General features: G+C 40.8%; 2 protein-coding genes and 1 long non-coding RNA gene across 3 annotated transcripts in view; 1 reads left to right on the plus strand and 2 right to left on the minus strand.

Annotated features, from left to right (window-relative positions):
• fcho2 (FCH and mu domain containing endocytic adaptor 2) overlaps positions 1 to 8,795 on the minus strand; it is a 41,770-nt gene extending 32,975 nt beyond the window's left edge. Inside the window, exons 1-2 of the mRNA XM_078286634.1 lie at positions 8,658 to 8,795; positions 478 to 569 (exon numbers count right to left, since the gene is read on the minus strand). Coding sequence (XP_078142760.1) covers positions 478 to 569; positions 8,658 to 8,690 — 125 coding nt within the window. The 5' untranslated portion in view covers positions 8,691 to 8,795. The remainder of the gene's footprint in view (positions 1 to 477; positions 570 to 8,657) is intronic.
• A 2,149-nt stretch (positions 8,796 to 10,944) lies between these two features.
• Positions 10,945 to 11,288, plus strand: LOC139921738 (uncharacterized). Its single transcript, XR_013507144.1, has 2 exons — positions 10,945 to 11,083; positions 11,126 to 11,288. It is a non-coding gene; the product is annotated as an uncharacterized LOC139921738 (long non-coding RNA).
• A 1,400-nt stretch (positions 11,289 to 12,688) lies between these two features.
• Positions 12,689 to 20,466, minus strand: part of tnpo1 (transportin 1) — a 29,991-nt gene continuing 22,213 nt past the window's right edge. The window contains exons 15-25 of the mRNA XM_071912029.2: positions 19,655 to 19,741; positions 19,404 to 19,511; positions 18,655 to 18,813; positions 18,480 to 18,567; positions 18,288 to 18,386; positions 18,087 to 18,182; positions 15,975 to 16,050; positions 14,837 to 14,936; positions 14,667 to 14,741; positions 14,137 to 14,276; positions 12,689 to 13,942 (exon numbers count right to left, since the gene is read on the minus strand). Coding sequence (XP_071768130.1) covers positions 14,169 to 14,276; positions 14,667 to 14,741; positions 14,837 to 14,936; positions 15,975 to 16,050; positions 18,087 to 18,182; positions 18,288 to 18,386; positions 18,480 to 18,567; positions 18,655 to 18,813; positions 19,404 to 19,511; positions 19,655 to 19,741 — 996 coding nt within the window. The 3' untranslated portion in view covers positions 12,689 to 13,942; positions 14,137 to 14,168. The remainder of the gene's footprint in view (positions 13,943 to 14,136; positions 14,277 to 14,666; positions 14,742 to 14,836; positions 14,937 to 15,974; positions 16,051 to 18,086; positions 18,183 to 18,287; positions 18,387 to 18,479; positions 18,568 to 18,654; positions 18,814 to 19,403; positions 19,512 to 19,654; positions 19,742 to 20,466) is intronic.

The following is a 20,466-nucleotide window of genomic DNA, read 5'->3' on the forward strand; positions in this document are numbered from 1 at the left end:
GTGCAGAGCCACTTGAGATCACATTTACATAACCAGTAAAGACACACTAGACATCTGCTGAAGAACTAGACACATTAAAAACAGGTTAATGGTTAATGTCCACTGAGCACTAGAAGTGATGCTTTAGCTCTCATAGCCCAGGATCTATGGCCCAGTTTTACACCAAGCAGTAAATACATTATATTTAAACAATGCATAAACAGCTGTACATATCAAACATATGCACCAGAGAAGTCCATATGTACAATATAATGCTTAATTTTTGTCATGTACCCAAGAAGACGTCTGCTAAACTTTCACTTTTAAACTCTATGAGGCATCATTTTAGCCTAGACGGCTATAAACCATTTATATATTTTTAAACAGCTTTTAAATTGCTCAGTGGGTGAGAAAATGTGTTGAATGAACCTGATGCATCATATTGTTTAGAGAGGGCCACCACCTCAGCAGACTGTGTATCCGACTCCAGTGTCTTACCTTTCTCTGATGAACTCTGTTAGCTCCTTGGAGGAGATTTGGCCATGCTTCATGTTGTGGTAGAGAACATCAAATCCATTATTTTTTTCCCCCTGCATTTCAGAGAAAAAAAAAGAACAGAACGTAGAAAGATCAGTCACCGGAGCAGGCAATAAGTCCGGCAAACGAATATACTTCAGTTGGTGTCCCTGTTTTACCATGAAGGCCTTCTCTACAAGCAGCATCCTCATTGTTTGCATGGTTTCCAGCTGCACCTGCAGCAGACTCTGGTCTACCATAGTCACCCTGGCCATGGTTCTGAGTTACGGATGTTAAATACGTTCACTACCGCGCTAGACTGGTCTACGTTCTAACATGTAATGTCAGAGATGGCCAGACAACTGTCTGTTTGTGTGCGGTAACCATGCCACTCTGTAACGGTGTCTGGTTGCACTGATGCTTTAAAAAATGCATACACTACTACTTAATAATTCATATGAAATGGACATGTATTGGTGAGTCCTTTAATGTTTAGGCAAAAAAAAAATCAAACCTATATATGATGATAATAAACAACCAGGCCTGTATGGTAGAGATACAGTGACACAAGCAATTTGTTCAATAAAATCAGATAATCTTGAAGGCCTTTGTCGGACAATACATTTCAAACTGCTAAATAATTAACTCACTCCAGAGGGAAGCAGCACTGCGTTACTAAGCTACTTACAAAATATAATAACAGATGAAGTTAATGTACTTCCAATATCTAATGCCAGGACTGATAAGGAAGTAGGCCCATGCACACTGACAGCTAATGTAGGCTACGTCATCAATCAATCAGAAAGCCTGCAGAATCTGTTCATGTTTCTGAACTTTCACCATTTAGCTATAGACCTCAGATGGCCCTTGCTAGAATGGCTTTTTAAATGTTCTGGGATTGTATAAAAGAAAAGAGCTACAAAAATAATTCCTTAGTCTTCACTATTATCCTGACCCAACTTCAACAATACAGTTGTGAGAAACATCTAGGTAGGTCGAGGCCCATATTTCAAGAAGAAAGACAAAGTTGGTCTTCTGAGCAAAGCTACATGGTTAAAAGCAGAGCCTCAGTTTTTATAACACACTATTCTTGACAAAGCTTCAAGTCAAAGCCTCCTCGTCTCTTCTGAAGCTACGAATTACTTTCATTCCTCATCATCCACCTCTGTTTCTTCATTACCAGGATAGACATCGTGGCTTTAAGCTAGGAAGTGCCCATTGTTGGAATATGGATCTATCGGAGAAAACAGCCAGCACCACAGCTAAACTCTATTAGTGTACAATAGATCACAATAATAGCCACTGACAGAATTAATTGTGCTAGCCAAGTTTTCTAACATTACTAATTCTTCTAATCAATGTTTGGATTTCCAGTGTAACAGGTCTGGCCTATCTAATGTCCAATCAATTCACCCTTGATAAGGAGCACCTTTGTCTTATTACCCCTAGAATGATAGGCAAAAAGCAGTTCATCTTCATTTTTGTCTGATCTGTGTACCAACTTTGGTTCACCTCAACCCGTGACCGACACACAGACGTTTCCTGGTTCCTGGAGGAAGCCACAGTCAGCGGTTTGGTGTATACCATCAGTGCCTCTTTGCAGTGTGCAGCTTTGACACATGGGTTTAACCTTGTTTTCCCACATACACACAGATCAAAGGTCAGGAAAATTTGTGCCAAAATGAAGCTCTGAGCTAGTTTCAATAAGGCTATATTTACAGAGCAAACAGACATAGAGAGAAAGGAAAGCATCCTTGTCTGGGCGACATCTTATTGACCTAAATTTGACTCCAGTGAGCAGCAGACCACTGAGATGTGCTTCCTGTTTGAGCAACACAACTGTACAAAAAACATTTTAGCTTCAGCATCGTAAACGTACGGCTGGCCTGCCGGCAACAAACAGCATGAAGTGCAAACCGCCCCACGCATCAGATATCAAGTGGGGAATGTGACTGTACGGACATTGTAGCCAACACAGTCACAAAGCACTGCTACAAGCACAAGAAACACAAGGTGAGAAACACAATGACAATTTGCCAATCAGCCTACAAAACGGGGAAGTGACGAGAACGAGAGAAAGCACGGCTCCAAACAGAGCCGAGCAGCAACAGGAAGAAACTCCATTCTGTGCAACCAATGTGCTCATGTGGAATGCGATATCAAAGAATACAAAAGAAAAATAAAAACAAACACAGGAAACAGTTCAGGGCGTTTTTACTTAGCACTTTACTTTTTTACTAAGCACAAATGACAAGCATTCATGCATTTGATTCTGAAAATAAATGGTGTCGTCTACTCTTACAAAGCAGCGGCCAAGATCAAGATAAACATTTAGCCTCGAACAAACCTAAAATGCCCCAGGTTTATAAGTGAACTATAAATCCCTTATGAGTCCAGGAGCGAGTTTAGGACTGTACCACTGCCTCTGCAGTGCAACACCAGGGAGAGGTGACAGCAGAGCGCCACACAGCTTCTCAAAGCCCTCATTTGGAGACTCATTGACAAAGGCCCTCGTACGGGGTGATTAATATTCCAACCACACATTGTGAAATTCAGACGCACTCATTACGCTCGGATTTAGACTGAGAGCTTTCTAACCCTCCGCCCCGCCCCGGTGAAAGATAACATGCTGAGCGGTTGGCACACTGATGTCAATCACTGCCTGTGTGTGCAGCGGCAGCACAGAAAGCAACAGAGAGAGCTTCTCATGAACTGACAGAGCTCAAATAAGGAAAGAGAGAGCGAAAGGTGTGTCTGTCAGCTGTCCAAAATTGAATCTGTGCCAATATTAGCAGTGACAACAATAGAACCCAGCACTATTATGTTAAATCCTGGCTGATGGACTGTACTATGTATGACCCACAGAATGAGGGAAATTATGTCTTCTACACTGTATGCTTTTGACTGAAAAGAGGAACGGCCCAAAAACGAGACGATTTACGTAATGGCTGAACATGCCCTAATGCTTCTGCTGGGAACAGTGGTTTTACTCACTCAGACCCAGGGAGTATGCCAGTTGGACAGCCAGCCCCGAAGGCAACGGCAGCACCCTCACTTACTTAATAAACTATAACTTCAGGCTTACGTGTATAGATTGATTTAGGCTAAAACTAGTCTGTTTCTAGCACCTGCCCTGCTAAAGTCCTGTTACACTGATTGAAAACTAGTGAGGAGTGAGACCTCTTTTTGATGTGAACGCACTCTGAACATGAGCGAACCAGCTTTGACTCTAGATTCTGCCACCTAGCCTACTTCCTGAAGACATTTTCACTCCCTCGCATTTTCTAGTCCCAATTCACTTTCTAGGAAATCACCACACAGACTCCTAAGTCAATAAGATATTTAAAGCAGACAATGAGAGGGGGGTAAAAATTCACAATGGTATATCAAATGGCTGTGTTGAATTTCTGTACCATCAAGCCAGAGCCAGAAAACCTCAGACTACTATACTAAATATTATTGTATTCTGTGTTCACACATGAGAATAAGAGTCAATGTAATTGCCAAGTACAACAAACAGACAAGCATTTGTCACACATGGCTGGCACCCTCACTCTGAAATACCACTTTAAAGGATAAGAAGACAAACATGCAGTGCTGCTGTTTATCATGTGACATCTGCCTGGCAGAAGAGGACAGGAATTTATTCTCTCAGTTACAGCACAATACCACTCTCCATATCCTGTGTGTAGCGAGTTAATTGTTTATTGCCTGAAAGCCATTACACTGAAAGAAGTCTGGTTATCTCTCAGTATTATACTGTATATACTTCTTCTAAGAGAACTGAATTCAACTTAGCTTGATCCTCAGTTAGACATACCATTTCAGTGTACTAAAAGAGCGATGTGGTGTTTTATTCAGGAGGTAGTCTGTGACTTTTTTATTTCTCTGATGTAGTAATTCAGTAAACAACACTCTGAGTGCCAAGTAGCCTGTTTGCCTTACCTCTGTCTGCTTTTTGTGACAAATAATGTTAAATAAGATTTAGCAAAAGAAAATTATAGCCTAGCTATTTCCTAATTTGAGCTGAGCAGAAAATGTGTCATGTGATCGTGCAGTAAAAGGTTTAGACAGACTTAGCTTTAGTTAGCTTAAATAAAACATGCAGAACTAAACGTGAGAGTAATTCAGAAAAAAACCCACATCACTGACCAAAACAACTTCGGTTTTAGAGATGCTGACACTTTGGGCCTAACAAAAACAAATTTGTCATGTCTGTTAAAGCCATTGCCTTAATATATAGTATATGCATTCATCATACGATAGCGCAAAATATAAGTAGACTAAGTATTCTTTAGTGATTTGGTCATATAGGCTAATTTCCACTAGCAGAGGTCTGTGCACACACTCCAACAGGACAAAGTCCGGTATCAACAGTCTGCCTACTGAGACGTGTAAGAGAAGCTGGAACTCTCGTTTCCAGGTTGACTGGCTCTGAATGACTGTTTCAGTGAAAGCAGTGGAAAAAAAAACGATCCCCCGCACACTTTCACTGAGGCGTTTAGCATTAAGCAAAGCTTAACAAGTCTCCCTCTCCCCAGACAGACTGTAAACGGTGGCCTGGTGCAGCCTGTAGACCCTGGAGCCCCGAGCACATAGGGAGTAGACAGCCGGATGACATCAGAGTGTCTGCCCCAGGTCATGTGACCAGGATAAGTCTGGGAGCGGTGCACTGAGCTGTCACAACGCATCAGACCAACAGCAACACACACAGGGTATGTGTGTAGCAAAGCACACATAGGCTGGGCTCGGCTGTGGTGCAAACCTAAGTGCAGAAGACCTTGGGTTGGGGATGCAACATCTAATATATGGCTACTGGATAAATGCCGTAACACGCCACTGTCTCATATGTCTCATTATGACCCACATTATTATTATTAACCCACACTAAATACAGTTCACAATGTAGGAATTTATAATTGTTCAAATACAAAATGAATCACAACATCCACAATTCTTTCTGCAACAACGTCAATGTTGACCAAAACCTTTTTCACCCTTGATACCGGGAGAAGATTTTCAGAGATGCGACTGGTTCTCATGGCTCGATCTTTGCTGTAACCTCACAACTCGATCTCAGGGCAAAACTTAGAACACGCTGAACTCTGCTTCTAAAAGACCAAGATGGAAAGCGAGATTAAAGCCCGTGTGTCTAATGTGTTTGGTGACCTTGTTACTTGAGGCTCGGTCGGAGAAAGGGGGCGACTGAAAGAAAAGAAGCCACTATTCTCAGTTTCTTCGGTCTTATTGGGAAACGTCACACTCATAACTAACCACAACTTGTGCAAGGGCGACTGTTTAAGCCCACTTGCGCAGTCTGTAGTGTGAGAACCTATTAGACCACACACACACGACAGACACCAGGGAAAGGAAGGCTGTCCTGGGGCTGTTGGCTGTATCAACATTGTTTGCTTATCGCACTGCCATCTTATTTTCCCATGAGATGCTGGGGGCTAACAGACTCCACATCAAACACAAGCACATCATAGATTCCTTCACAACAGCCTGTTAGTCCTACATGTATTGCCTAGTGCTGTTATTAACCTGACACACTAATCCACTGACTGAGTCATTTCAGTGCATGCGGGGACAGTTTCAAAACACACAGGCCCATATCCTATGAAAACTACCATCTACAAGCCACAGAGGACCAGCCGACGTTTGCATATTTAAAGAAAAAGGGGAAATGGCCATTTGAGGCGCACAAATCTCTTGGCAAAATAAATCTAGTGAGCGGAAATGTTGCAGTGACCCATCAAGTGATGCAACCGTGACAGAGAAACGACACTGTGTTTCCATGTCTGGCTCCTGATTCCCTAAAGCACTTGTTTATTCAGCTGAGGAGAGATGCTGTCCACATCAGAGATTCACGGCGTGGTCACATCCAAGGAAAAGGGGCAAGAAAAATGTCTCAAAAATACTACAGAGAGAGAGAGCGTGGGAGATGGAGAGAATGTGTGTATGTGTGTGTGTATGTTGTGTGTGCGTGTGTGCGTGCGTGCGTGCGTGCGTGAGTACTTCTGTGTGCCGTGCAAAAGTGGAAATACGTCAGAAAACTCAAGATTTAACAGCCTACTGTGTGTGTTTCTGTGTGTCTTCGTGTCTGTAAATGTGAATGATTTGCACTCAAGTCAAAGGGAAATTGGATGCATCTCCAAATGCCGAGTGTGTCCTGCATGTTAAACGCACAGCTGATCTTTGCCATCACTGGATTCTCTTGTGGCTCATCGCAGGGCACAAAGGGCAGATTGAGGGATCAGGAGTGTCTTGGCTCTCCTCTTTTCCATTTAGTTAATGATGAAAAGATCATGGAGTGTTCTTCATAAAATGGCTTTTCAAACTGCCTGGCACTGCTTCCCAGGTTACTTTAAACCCCTTTCAGCCCAAAGACACGCAGGTCAGGTGAACTGGAGACTCTATATTGCCCATAGGCATGAATGTGAGCGTGAGTGTGTTTGATGTAGTATGGTATATAGTATGTAGTATATGTATATGGTGTAGTATGGTAAATGGTTTATAGTGATGTAGTATAGTATATATAACAGGTAGGCTACATGATATGATATAGTATGTAAAGCCCTACATGCTTCTGATAAAGGGCTATATAAAAAAAAAAGAAACTTTACTTGACTTCACTGTCCTTTCACTAACAAGTTCATGTTACCATCTTTCTCTAGTATTCTAATGGAAGAGTTTCCCTACAGACTTCACCTAGAATAACTACACTAAATTACAAATAGAGCAATATAAGATACCAAAGTAAAGAAGTATGACTACAATTCAAACATTACAACCCTAGAAGCATGTGAAAGAGGTCAGCTGAGGCTCTCAGCAGTATACACTTGTTGTTCACTCACTCCAGGAAGCCAGGCCAAAAATATATCCGTAACCGTCTACTAACCACCGTATCACATCAGCTATACATATTCATATTCTGCTGATAATCTACAGCATATCAGCAATAAAGGCATAAAATACAACCTGTGATGTGTTTTGGCAACATGTAATGCAAACTAAAGCTTCACATTTCTGGGAGCTGTGAGTACACCTGTTAATTGACAATAACAAAGCAAAGCAAAGCAAAAACCCATTAACATTTCACTTCCTCAGTCATTCCATTTATCTATGGCAGTTCTCCAAACCAAAGGAAAAAGGGTGATCACAGTCAAAGAGATTACAGCAAGATTAAGAGTTCAGCTGTCTGCTTGTAAGCCTGTAGTGATCGGAAATATGATCAATTCTTAAGTGTATTACCAGTATGTACCTACTACATAGGCTGTAATGGGCAGAAAATATAGTACAATAAATTAGCCGAGGTTTAATGAGCAGTAACGAAATTATAACCTGAGTTGTTATATATTTTTTCATAACATTTCCTCTGTGGTTTTTACAGTTTTGCATAAAGAAATTAAGCAAGAAAAAGAAAGAGAAAATGGTCTAAACGATAGATCGATGGGTAGATGTGACACGTGAAGACAAGATTCACAACCTGAATTAAAGACCGACTACTTTTCAACCTGCTACATTGTAGCCACGTCAAATAATAACCTAGGTGGGGGGGGGGGGGGGTGACGTCTGGGCAGTTAAAAACAAACACTGTGCACAGTGAAATACTGTTATAGACGCTGTAGCATTGATAGTGGAAAACATCAACTAAAATGTGCAGTAGTATCTGGGTGAATTCGTCTTTTAAAACTGTTCTCTAACTCACTAAACATCTGGCCTCTCACTGAAACTTTGTTACGGAAGAAAATGACGCGTCCGGTCAGCGCTGCGACTGACAGCCGAGGCGTCCAATGGCTTTCATGGAAAGGACCATAAACATTCCAATCGAGCCCGTGACAGCCAATTAGCGGAAGAGGGGCGGGTTCTTTGAGATCTCACGTTAGATGGGTTTACAGAGGCCCAATCCCCGGGGTGGCAAAATAATAATCGCCGAGGAAAATTAACGATGGCCAGGGGGTTGCTGACCCAACAAGTCTGGCGGGCACCGGGATACCGGTGCTTTAACCGGAGCAAGCCTATGAACCGGAGGACTACCTCTGAAAAAGTGAATAATCCTTGATTTCTGGCTGACATGAACATGATAGGGAGGAAACATCAGCTAGACAATAATAAGGAATAGCACCGGTGTAAACAAATTTAGTAAAAGCACCACCTACCCAGAAATTCTCTAGGAAGTAGGGCGTAATCATCTTGCTTTATTCCTCTTCGCCGCAACACTTTAATTAGTTGCAATGCAATTTTTATAGACGAAATTGCTCCACCGTCCTCCCCCCGTTTCTGTTGTAACTGCCTTTTCCCCGTTTTCCTCCTCTCTCCCCTTTCTTCTCCCTTCCCACCTCAGACTCCACCTCCGCTCGGCTGCTTTACGTTTCTCCCCCTAGATATTCAGAGTCAGCTCGGTGGAGGAAATAGCGCCACCGCTGGCGGATGGATAGCTAGCCGGAGCGTCGCAGGGTAAACTGTTGCCTTCAAGTGCTCTCCGAAAACTCAAGTTCCTCTGCCTGTTTACCAAGTCGTCGCGTCGTTCATGTGCACCCAGCTCGGAAATGTTGATATTTCCGACTCGTGCTAAAGAGGCCAATATGAATCTCGTAATAGTAAACATTCAATTATAAACATTTTGGTATCCCAGGCCTTTTTGTTTTTATTTGTCTGCATGCAAGAGAGTCCCCGCTAGCGAATTCTGCCCTATACCGTACTCAGGCTTCAATAGCTTTTTACTTTAATTACCGGTGCTAAATAATACCAACGTTGATACACGCTTGTTATGGTCAGCCTGTTGGTACGACCAGCCGATCCAAATGTACGCTCATGATGATAAAAGATTATTAGGCTGTAGGTGAACAGACATCAGTACAAAATCACCGTGCGAAATACTTCCTGACATTAACTGAATATCCCTGCCACTTTTTTCATTGATAGCCTACCTGATTGACACGACCACCCTTATACCAGTTCAACCATCCGCTCATTATTTTTGGATGTTGTCATGAAGGCTACTGAAGATCACATTTACACTGGTGTTACTTGGCTATAAAGGAAAGTATATGTAGATTAAGTCAAAAGTAGGCCTTTAGGCAACATTTTCATCTTATGTGACCTTAACGTTTTCATGCATGTAGGCCTCGTGTGATGTAAAAAGGAAACCAAAGTGTTTTTTATTTTGTTTAATTTCACTACATTATTAGGCTAATGAATAGAAACTGGCTGATGGCATAACCTGCCTAATTAGCCTACCAATAAAGGTCCATTCAGTTGAGCTACTTTTGTTTTTTCAATTATCTCCAGAATTCATTGTCTGAACAGCATCTTTGATCTCATTCAAAACATGAGTTTCATAAAGGGAACTTTGTCATTTCAAATGTTCTGCTTTTCCTCAGAACATTTCTAGTAATGTAGTGTCTCCAATTGCACCAGATTGATTGTATTCAGCAACCTAAGCCCATAATTTATTAAACTAAACCCAATTTGTTGTGTTAGAAGTCTATTTTGGACATTTGTCTTGAAGATCTTTTCAATAATCACCTTGCATGTGGTCTGTCATATCGGCTTCAGGTTTTTGAAGAATTGTACAAAGAACATTTGATTAGAATAACACAATTGAGCCATTTCATTGACACTGTTAACATTGTCTGCAAGGTCAAATGTGGCAGTAAAACCCGGAGCTGGAGTCTGAGATTACCTTGGTCCAATGATGTGAACACAGACCAGCCGTATCGCCCAGACCTGCCTGTTTAAAAGTTGTGAAGGACAGTAAGACTTCAGACATTTTCCCTCTCCCATATTTCCATATAGGCCATGTTGATACATATTGTAGCTGCAAAAACTGCTCTACAGAAATTGAGAAAAAGACAAAACATATTAATGTAAACAATTTATTCTGAACAATGTACAGATTCAAGCAATGGTAACCAGTCACACCCACTATATCATCTTACAAATATTGTTACAAAATTACTACAGTACAATATAGACTCTTTGCATGATCCAAAATATTTGGTGGCCCCAATAGTATTACTTCTTTAAAATTCAGCAGCTTATAAAAAAAATTCAAACCATGTCTATTAAAATGATGTTTTTCTAATCTTAGCGAAAATGATGAAGGCAAAAATTCTAATCAAGTTTCAAGGCTAAATGGAAATCAGAATACAGGAGGAGATGTTTGACTAGACATTCCATTGTATTGGTGGGTGCTTTATAAAAGACAAATTTTCAATAAAGCTTTGTAGAAATCTTCAAAATATCAGTCAAACTTCAATTTGGAAACATTGTTATGCTTATACCAAGCTGTCAACCTGTTTATTTGCTTTTCTACCAGGTGTCTCATTTTTCTTCAAATATATATCTATTGCAAAACACCAACAAAATCTCTTAAAGTATTTGCTCTCAAGGCATTGTGTACACATTAGACTACATATCTACCAAAATCTGATTACAATCACTTTTGACAAAAATACATAAAATATGTGCAAGTTACCATTTCCAATTTATTCTCCCAACTCCACCTTGTAATTGTAATTCTGTGCATGTGAAAGTAAGTGTAAGAGTGAGTGTGTGTGTGTGTGTGTGTGTGTGTGTGTGTGTGTGTGTGTGTGTGTGTGTGTGTGTGTGTATGTGATCATAGCCTCACATGTGTGAGCTAGCAGCGTTGCACGCACATAAAACACTAATGTTAATAAACAACATCCACTGATATCCATTTCGGGTTATGAAGCGGGAGAGGTTTGCTAATCTCATTTGTGAAACGGAGATGGAAAAAGGCATACATATGGAAAAAACAAACAAAACGATAAACAAATCGGAACAACAATAAACACAGACAACCTGAGGTTACTAAAACACATATTCAAGTAGTGAAACACAACTACAATGTATAGCAGCAGTCAATTCAGAAATACAGCACAGTAATGGTGATTGTTTCATTCTGTGTTTAGGCCTATTCTGCTCCAATTAACGAATGGCAGCCCATCATGCCATGAAGCTTCTGCTTTTTTGCATGCCAAACAGCTGGAATGTGACACAGACAAAATCATTTCAACTTCAGGACACAAAGTGATGTGGCACAAACAGGCGCATGTGCATGCACACATGCAGGCCTGCCTCTGTATTCCATGATGCATTATATCCAGTATTCACCACGGTTCAACTTCAACTGTTTCATTTGCTTAGCTTTAGTAGAAAACCACTCGGATAACACTATTTCACAATATGAAATATCTGAGACAGTAAGACTTTTCCTTTTATAGTCTTACAACCTAATTGCATCAAGATACTTATTGCATTATGCAAGGACATTTTAACAGCGATACTTAATTTATTAATGATTTGTATTAACACTAAGCTCATATTCTGATGAGTGAATGAATTTTGAACATTTGCAATTTAAATAAGTGCATGACAAATACTGCAGTTATTACTCTGGCCAGCAGAGGAAAAATGATTGGTTGGGCATAAAAAAAAACAAAAAAATGAACTTCCTATCACTCCACCCCATCATGGAATACATTCAGGCTATGTGTGACTTTAAACACTTCAACACTTTAAAAAAAAACATAAGAACAGAGCAAAGCAAAACAAACCAGGACAAGACCATTGTTGTAGTTTCACAGTATTTCAAAACAATACACACAGCGATGGGGGTAAAAGTTTAGGGAGAACGCTCCAGCAGGTTTGAGTGAAGTTAAAACTCAAGTTCAAGAAAGAAATCCCAGTGTTGCAATTCACTAATAATTACTATGTAATTTTTCTGTAACTTTAAACTTTAATTAAAGCCCCCCTCCCCACCCTCCCATGATCCCCTTCCCAAAATATGTTGGGATGTGAGGGGCCACCAACATGCAAGGGATCAAGCATTCAAGTACCCCACGAAACAACCACTCGGAACATTACACAGTCATCCTCAAGATCATGCTTTTTAGCACAAAAAGCGAAACCAAACCGAGAACAATAGCGAAACCAACCGATAACAAAACCTCAGTACACTGAAAAAGAAACATATTTAAACATTGATTGATGTTCTGTATGGTTCTGACAGCCAACGTCACGAACGTCACCGAGACAGGATTCGTCTCGTCGTCGTACAGTCCAGGAAAAAAAAGAAAGAAAAAAAAAGGATGACGACCACTGCACAGGACGCTAACCTGCGCGCTATCCCCCACCCCCCCACCCCCTTACCTCCAGAGGCTCAGACAATATAAAGCCTTATAAAGCATCTAGAGCTTCGATATGCTCGCTGATAAATGTCCATGCACACAGCACGTCACATCCACAGCACATGACCAAACTGAGAGATTCACTCCAAAGGTTACACATTGATCCACACACCTGGCCCGCCTTCGAGAGTCACAGCCAAGATCTTACATATTGCCTAACTTCTTGTTTGTAAACCCAGTCATGCTACACTACAGTCGACCACTGTAATTCTCTGGTAGAGGACAAAGAAAACTGATAAAACTACAAGGTCGAAGAAGAACCTTATCACAGGGCAATGACAGCTATCAAATGCAAACACACATCACTAATGCTCTACGGCTTCCCACTTGGATGCAGCATGCTACCTATTCCCCCGACTGTTAAGTTGCTCTTAACTAAAACAAAACCTTGTGCTCTCCAGTGACGTAAATAACAGCCTTTGCCCTGCTAAACAATATGAACACTTCATTCTTTGAGACAAAATCGCAGAAATTATCTGATTGAGAACTATAGAGATGACAAGTTATTCTTACTGTGATATGCAGCATTGCAAAATATCTTCTCCATGGTCAGCTCCAATATGATGTGTTATTACCATCGGCTGCCAAGCTATCCTTGTGTTTGAAGACAAAATATCTTATTATTGGACCATAATCTTCATGCCATGCCATCTCCTGATTTTAGAACCATCTTCTGCTTCCCTGGTAGAATTCAGTCTATTTAAACTGCCGCATGCCGTTTACCTCATCTGGAGTGCTGGCTGACATGACTTGATTAAAATGCACATCTGCTATGAAGACTATGTCCTGCAATAACCTTTCTTCGTTAAGTGTAAACTCCTGCTTTCACCAAAACTAAATAGCAAACGCTTTATAGAGTTTTGCAAAGTTGTCTTCATTGTTCCGTTTCAATTTCCTCTCAGTAGTTCAGGTGAGAGCAAAAAAAAAATCACAAAATAAAAACTAAAAAAAAGTTGCTGAATTTGTATAATTTCTGATTGAGATGTGAAGTGATTAAAATAATTTTTTCCTCCCATGATAAGGTTGTTCCGCCAGTCCCTTCCCCCCCTTGCCTGTGCACAGGGGCATCGAGTGCTGCGGCTGCCACCTCCCTCCCACCCCGTCCAGAAGGTTGGGGAGGGGTCCGCACCCCTTCCCTCCCCCCGGCTGGCAGACCCTTCCCCCCAGTAAAGGGTAACATGTTCCCTGGGTAAAAGAGGTTCCCTATATTGGCTCCCATAGTGAATGACCTGTTTGGAAGAAAAAGAGGCAGGCGTTAAGACTATGACACAAAAAATACTGCACATTTAAAAAAAAAAAATTAAAATAAAGCAATGCCACATTCTCGTTCCTAGAGATCAAATCAATCAGCTTTTCAATTTTATTTCATTTTCTATTTCCTTAATTCCCTGGATAAGCAAATGATAACACAGCAGAAACTGACCCCACTGAAGAGGCCCATTGCTATGGAAACAATTACACCCCGTAAAAGGTTGCCAGCCGTTCCTTCAGAGGCATGGGGAACTGATCTGAGAAGCGCGTCCAGTTGTCCTCTCCCACCTGGTTCTTAAACCCGTGAAGGATCTGAAATCAAACACCGTCACAAGTTCAGACCGAGTTAAAGCAGATCTCCGACTCTCAAAATAGATCTTGTGTGTCTGACAGGGTTACTGCAGCTTTGCCATTTTCATTAGTTTAGTAAATGATTTCAATGTTATTTTATTGTATTTTAAATCCGCTTTCCATCTCAATGTAGTTTAAGCTGTAGTCGGATAGTGTTTTCTGGGTAATAGTTGTTTATTTATTTATTTTTTTTATAAATGTTCGATTTTAGTTTAGTTTGTATTGAGTTTTTAGTTTTAGTTTTTCCAATGGTCAGGTATGCAAGGTGTGTTTTGGTAATACAGATTTTTGTACATAATGACAGAAAATTGGTCTTAGTCAAAAAATCATTGAGTAATGCTCAGTTTTTACCTTACAGAACATGTCTCGTAGATCATCGTTTGGATTTACCCAGGAGGCCACTGCATCACAGAAGAATATAAAATCCTGAGAGAGAAAAGGAGGGAGTTGAGGCAACACAGAATTTCAATCATTTCAACTCACACAGCATTTATTAATGACATAATAACCCCGCTGCTCACCTGCACTACACCGCCTGGATTTACACTGATCATAGTGCAAATGCCTCGGAATGCAGAGTCTTTCTCCTCATTGTCTCTTATATTTCGTAGAGAGGTGCACCTGAAAACAAGGACGACCGAATTTAACACCAGACGCATCAGAAGGTGTCGTTAAGAGACAATTTCAGAATAACACTGCATAGATTTAAGCTATCTCTCTCTCAATTGTCACTATAAAAATAGAACAAGTCAGTATATATGAAGCAGCGAACTACACATTTATGTCTCTACAATATATACATAATATCATTATGTTTGTGAGAAATAAACAAATCTAGTCTAATGCTTAATAGTGAACTTGCCATCCTTAATGCTAATGTAGCATACTTTGCTTAGGCAGTTTAGGTCTTGTCTTATTATCAATACTTCATCATACTACAAATAAACATTATTGTGGGAAGATAATGATTTCTTTCATATGGCCTAGGACAGTAGCAACCCAAGCATGCACATCAAACAGACTGAAATAAAATAAATAAACATTTTAACTCACACGACTACTTTCTGTGCTCTTATAATAACTTCACTTAGGCTTTGTCTATGAGCAATGTATTCAGCAAAACCACATCTATAGCACCTTGGAAATATAATTACTTTTTTAAAGATTAACTAGAGAAGGTTTGGGGTAATTCTGGGATAGGCACATGCAGCTGGAGGACTACTAAATGAGAAGGGGATTTGGGAATGCTCTTTTGCAGCAAAGACTGCTCCCTTTCTCTTTTGTTGAACCAGCAGGCATGTGACAATCTGATCCCATGCACCTTTTAGGTTGTTAGCGACAATTAACAATGACAAAAACTGGAAATTAAACAAATTAATGTATAATACATGAAGGTGCTACTGAGGCAAAACAAATCACAAGTAGGACCTAAAAGAGGACAGGGTTAGTCACATGGTTGGCAATGATTACGAACTGATTCATAAAAGAAAACCAACAAAAAAAAAAACAACAGAAACGACTTCTTTTGAGAAAGAGAGTGAGGAGTGAGAGAGAAGACAGGGACAGAGGAGAAAAGAGAGCAACAGTTAGGAGACAGACAAGAAGATAGGAAGAAAGCGGAGAGAAAATGAATTAAAAAAAAGATTGAATAATACACACCAGGGTCTTATAAACTGCTGTAGCATGGGTGCCACCTCTTGAGGACAAACGTAACCAAGACGACCAATTGTTATTGCTAAGGTAACGCAATCACGGTTATACACCACCAAACGCCAACCAAGACATGAGCAATGAGGAGGGGAGGAGAAAAATAAAGAAAAAACAAACAACTCAGAAACATAAATCAACAGAATCTGTGTATGATAATAAACAGAAGATTTCACTAGTGTTGATTATTACTGCCCCCTAAGTAATGGGGAGGAATGTAAAATATGACACTCTAAAAAACAAACAACACGTTTAAGGGAGAACACTTTGACAACTTTGACAAGACATTCATATCAAAAAGGCAAACAATGGCATCCCACTTTAAAAAAATCATATGGATCAAACTGCAACCTCTTAAGTGTGTTATAAAAATTTTGAAATTCAATAGCTTATATTAAAATGTAGGCCTCAGTGTAAGACACAAGCAGGTGTATTTGAGTGGCCTAAACAAGAACAGTTCAATTGGGCTTTCAGAGATTTCTCCCTTAAACTCACAGAGGTTAATTTTCCATAAGAAACAGAAATGTTTTTTTGTCTTTTGAAAAGAAATGACAGATTACTCCAAGCCAACTACATGGAGGGAGACTAGTATCCAGCACAGCAGGTTCTTATGAGGCAGAGAGGAGGGAGGACCTAAGTTTAAGAGACACAAAACTATGCAACATTCTCATTAACAAACAGGCATTTATGAACAGTCCAATGACACATGCAGAAAGCAGATGGTAGGCTCATTAGAAATCAAGTTCAGTGCAGGATCAGCTGATCAGACAAACTGATGGTGGCGCCATGAACTCCACAAATATTTGCTGCCATCCCCAACCTTTACTGTGGCATTACATGGCTCTCTATTCACATTCAAATTTAGTTCCAGTGGTGGACTGGATCTATCGGATGTCTCAACAAATAAGATTATAAGATTTGCACATGGCCGGAACATCTGATTTTGTTTATATTAATTTCGTTCACTGTCTTGTTTTCAATGAATACAGTGAAAAGTTACACAATATATGGTCAAAGGGACATCCAGACATTTTAAACTGCTTTAACGTCAGTTGACTTGGTTTATCTTGAGAACAAATTCATCCTTCAAATCCAAACATTAATACATTTTCATGAAACCAGATTGGCATGATCCACTTAGGATTATTACATATCCTGCACCAAACATTTGCCATCCTTAACAACATTCAACATCTATTGGCAGATATGCATCCACATTTAAAGAACAGTAACTAAAAGCAACAAATAAATAAACTGACAACAAACAAACAGGAACACATCTACAGAGTCCCTACTTTTCCATTATTTAAGCAGGTTACACTTCACCCTTGCATGGGGTGCACAGATAGGGGTTTATTTTAGTCGACTTTGACTCCAAATCACAATTTCAAAACTGAATGTGCAATAACAAGAGCAGAGTGTAACCTTGTTTTGTTTTTTTTGAAGGCTCTAGTCTAGGTGCTACATTTCTCTCAGCACCACAAAAATGCTTTTAGTCGGTTTAGGGATTTCCTCAATCGTTCAGGAGTAGTTATTATTCAAGTGTTCAGTAAATATTGTGTTTGTCTAAAGGGTTTAAGGTAACAATTAACCATGTGAGGCTGTGACCCCACCCGTCTGTCTCACCTACTGTCTATATTCTGCATTTTGTTTCATTTCACTATGCTACTTAACCTGATGGTGCACAGTCAATCCACATCAGTTAATTCCAAGACTGGGCACTTACATGGCTCGCTCGATTCAAGAGTGTCAAAAATTTCACACCGGGGCAAAAGAATGATCAAGCATAATCATACTTGCTTTCATTTTCCTTTAGATCAGTTTACAGGCCACACTGCCAGGTTACAAATCAGTAGCTGAATAGTTTGGATACTTTGGGGAAACCAGCGAAACCTGTAAGGCTCAGAGCTTGGGGGAGGGTTTTTTTTTTTAAACAGAGATTAATGGGCAGGGCAGGCACTCCAGTGAGAGTAGTGCATCCTGGCTGTATGGACCTGTGTGTGAGCACCTCCCTGTGTGTGTGGCGGACTGGCTGGCTGGCTCAGCAGTGCCACCGAGTGGTACCTGTGTTCTCCAGCAGAGTCTTTGGGGTGTTGGGCCTGTTAATGATCTCCACCAGCTGGTGCAGCACCATGGCAATGTAAGGCTGCATTTCAGGCCCTGTGGGGGCAGGAGGAAAGAGGTTATGAAATATCAGATGACTTATCACTCGTGAGAGCATGGCAAATAATATTGTGACCAATGTCTTGAAAGTGAGACACTCACCCATTTGTATAGATATCTCTCCAATTGCCCATGTTGCATTGTTGCACACTGATATTAACTCTGGGTTTAAATTAGTACCCAGTATGGGCATAAAATCAGCTGGAAGAGGGAAAGTGAGCAGACTTAGGAACTGACTAGAGACTGATCGTCAAACAGTGCTTCACCGGAGTCAGCTGCACAGTACATACATACCGATGCACGGTTTGACATGCTGGAAACAAGCCTTGGTCAGATCTCCCAGCAGAGCAAAGGAGCTCTGACGCACCTCTGGCATTTTATCCTGAACAGATGGACAGAGAACAACAAAGGTTAGCAGTGCCAGAGAGTTTGTGTGTACGTTATACTGTCAAGCATTCACAGCTCTCACCTGCATGCACTGGTACATGAGAGTGAGAATGTTGCTACGAGCAACCAGCTGCTCAATGTTGCCTCCCAAACCCTCGGCCAATCCACTAAGGAGATCTAAAGCCACGATCATGAAGTCCTTGTCAGGGGCCTCGTACTGGTCTGGCTGAGACTGGTGAAGCTAGAGGAGCGAAAGAGTAAGAGTTGTATTAAATGTAACATGAAGAGCAGACGTCACAACAGGATACAAGAGGTTGGTTGGCCAGGACAAAGGAATCAAGCTATCAAATTTTTTGAGTTATGTTAAGTTTTTTAAGTTATTTTAATTATTTTTCGAATCAACACTGAATCACATAAGGCAGAAAGTCATTGTTGCACTGCTGTCTGTGGGCTAAAACTTTCAACCATGTTGCACTTGTCACACCCCAATCAGTGGTGTCAAAGCAGCTATTTTGACTTTGACAGCTGATGCAAAACACCTGCTGTGACATCACTGATTGAGGTGTGACCACAAGTGCAACATGGTTGACAGTTTCAACCCACAGATAGCAGCACCTTATGTGATTTAGTGCTGACTTTAAGTACTGCTCTTTAACTGCTGTTCCCATCATACACCCACTGAATTGGTGACTAAACTTAGATTAAATTTACGGTCGAACAGTTTGACTGTTTTTTGACTGACTTACTTCGAGCCACTGTCAACTGTTCTGGCATTTGCAATGCGTAGTGTATGTGTGTGTGTGTATGCAACTGAGGACCCCGCAGACTCACCATGGCCTGAGCGAGGGTCTTCTGGACCAGGTTGACACAGCGCTGGTACACAGGCTCACAGTAGGGCAGGAAGCCACTCTGCAGGGCGGTGGCTACAGACGACAGGCACTGAGGGAGGTGAGCAGGGGGCGGATACAGTGAGTGTCCTGTCCACACACTTTTTAATCATAGGACTTGCGTTGAGACCACTGCTTACTTCGAGCCACTGTCAACTGTTCTGGGATTTGCACAACTGTACTTTAGTAACTTACTTCTAGTAAAGGGAAGAGATCTTTGTCTTCATCCTTTAGTTGGTTCCATTTCTGGATCAGCGGAGGCATCAACATCTGGATGTATTCCTAACAAATAACACAGATCACATTAGTTATTACACCGAGTCTGCAACCACACACAAATTAAGGCATCTATTTAAAGGGAATAAAAGCAAGCAAAGGTGTTATATTATCTAATTAAATGTTAAGTGTGTGATAAGATTTAGTATTTGCAATTATATGCTCGTGAAAACTAGGTTACATACTGTATGTAACCCAGTTTTTCTGGCAGGGAAAAAACAACAGTAGCTATTAGAAGTGTTCCTCCACAGACACCGTAGTGCAAGTCTTTCCCCAATTATACCCAAAGGGCAAATGAGCACTCTATTTTGCCTACTGGATTTCTGCCGTTCTCCTAATATACTACTGCTCATTCCTATTAAGGGGCTACAGAGGAGCTTTCTATCGCACTCATTCACTGCCTTTGGGGAACCTAGGTTACATACATAGCCTACCGTTCCTTATCAATTTGCTCACTTATGCAATGCTTGGTACGGAAACACACCATCATGCCCCAACAAGGCCAAAGAAGTCGACTAAGAGGAGGAGTGTGGTTACATCCTATGAGACTCCACAGAAGAACAGCTTGTACCGTGCTGGGGGCTGTGAGATCAACAGTTCAATCTCTCAAAAATGTGAGGGGAAACCCAGTTGGCTACACAGTAGGTATCTTTCACAAAAACATTAAAACAACACCAAAAAGTGTCAATACCCCTACTGAAGCAGGCAGAGATTTAACCATCTTTGCATTA

This window comes from Centroberyx gerrardi, chromosome 2, assembly GCF_048128805.1.
Source record: "Centroberyx gerrardi isolate f3 chromosome 2, fCenGer3.hap1.cur.20231027, whole genome shotgun sequence".
Taxonomy (NCBI): Eukaryota; Metazoa; Chordata; class Actinopteri; order Beryciformes; family Berycidae; genus Centroberyx; species Centroberyx gerrardi.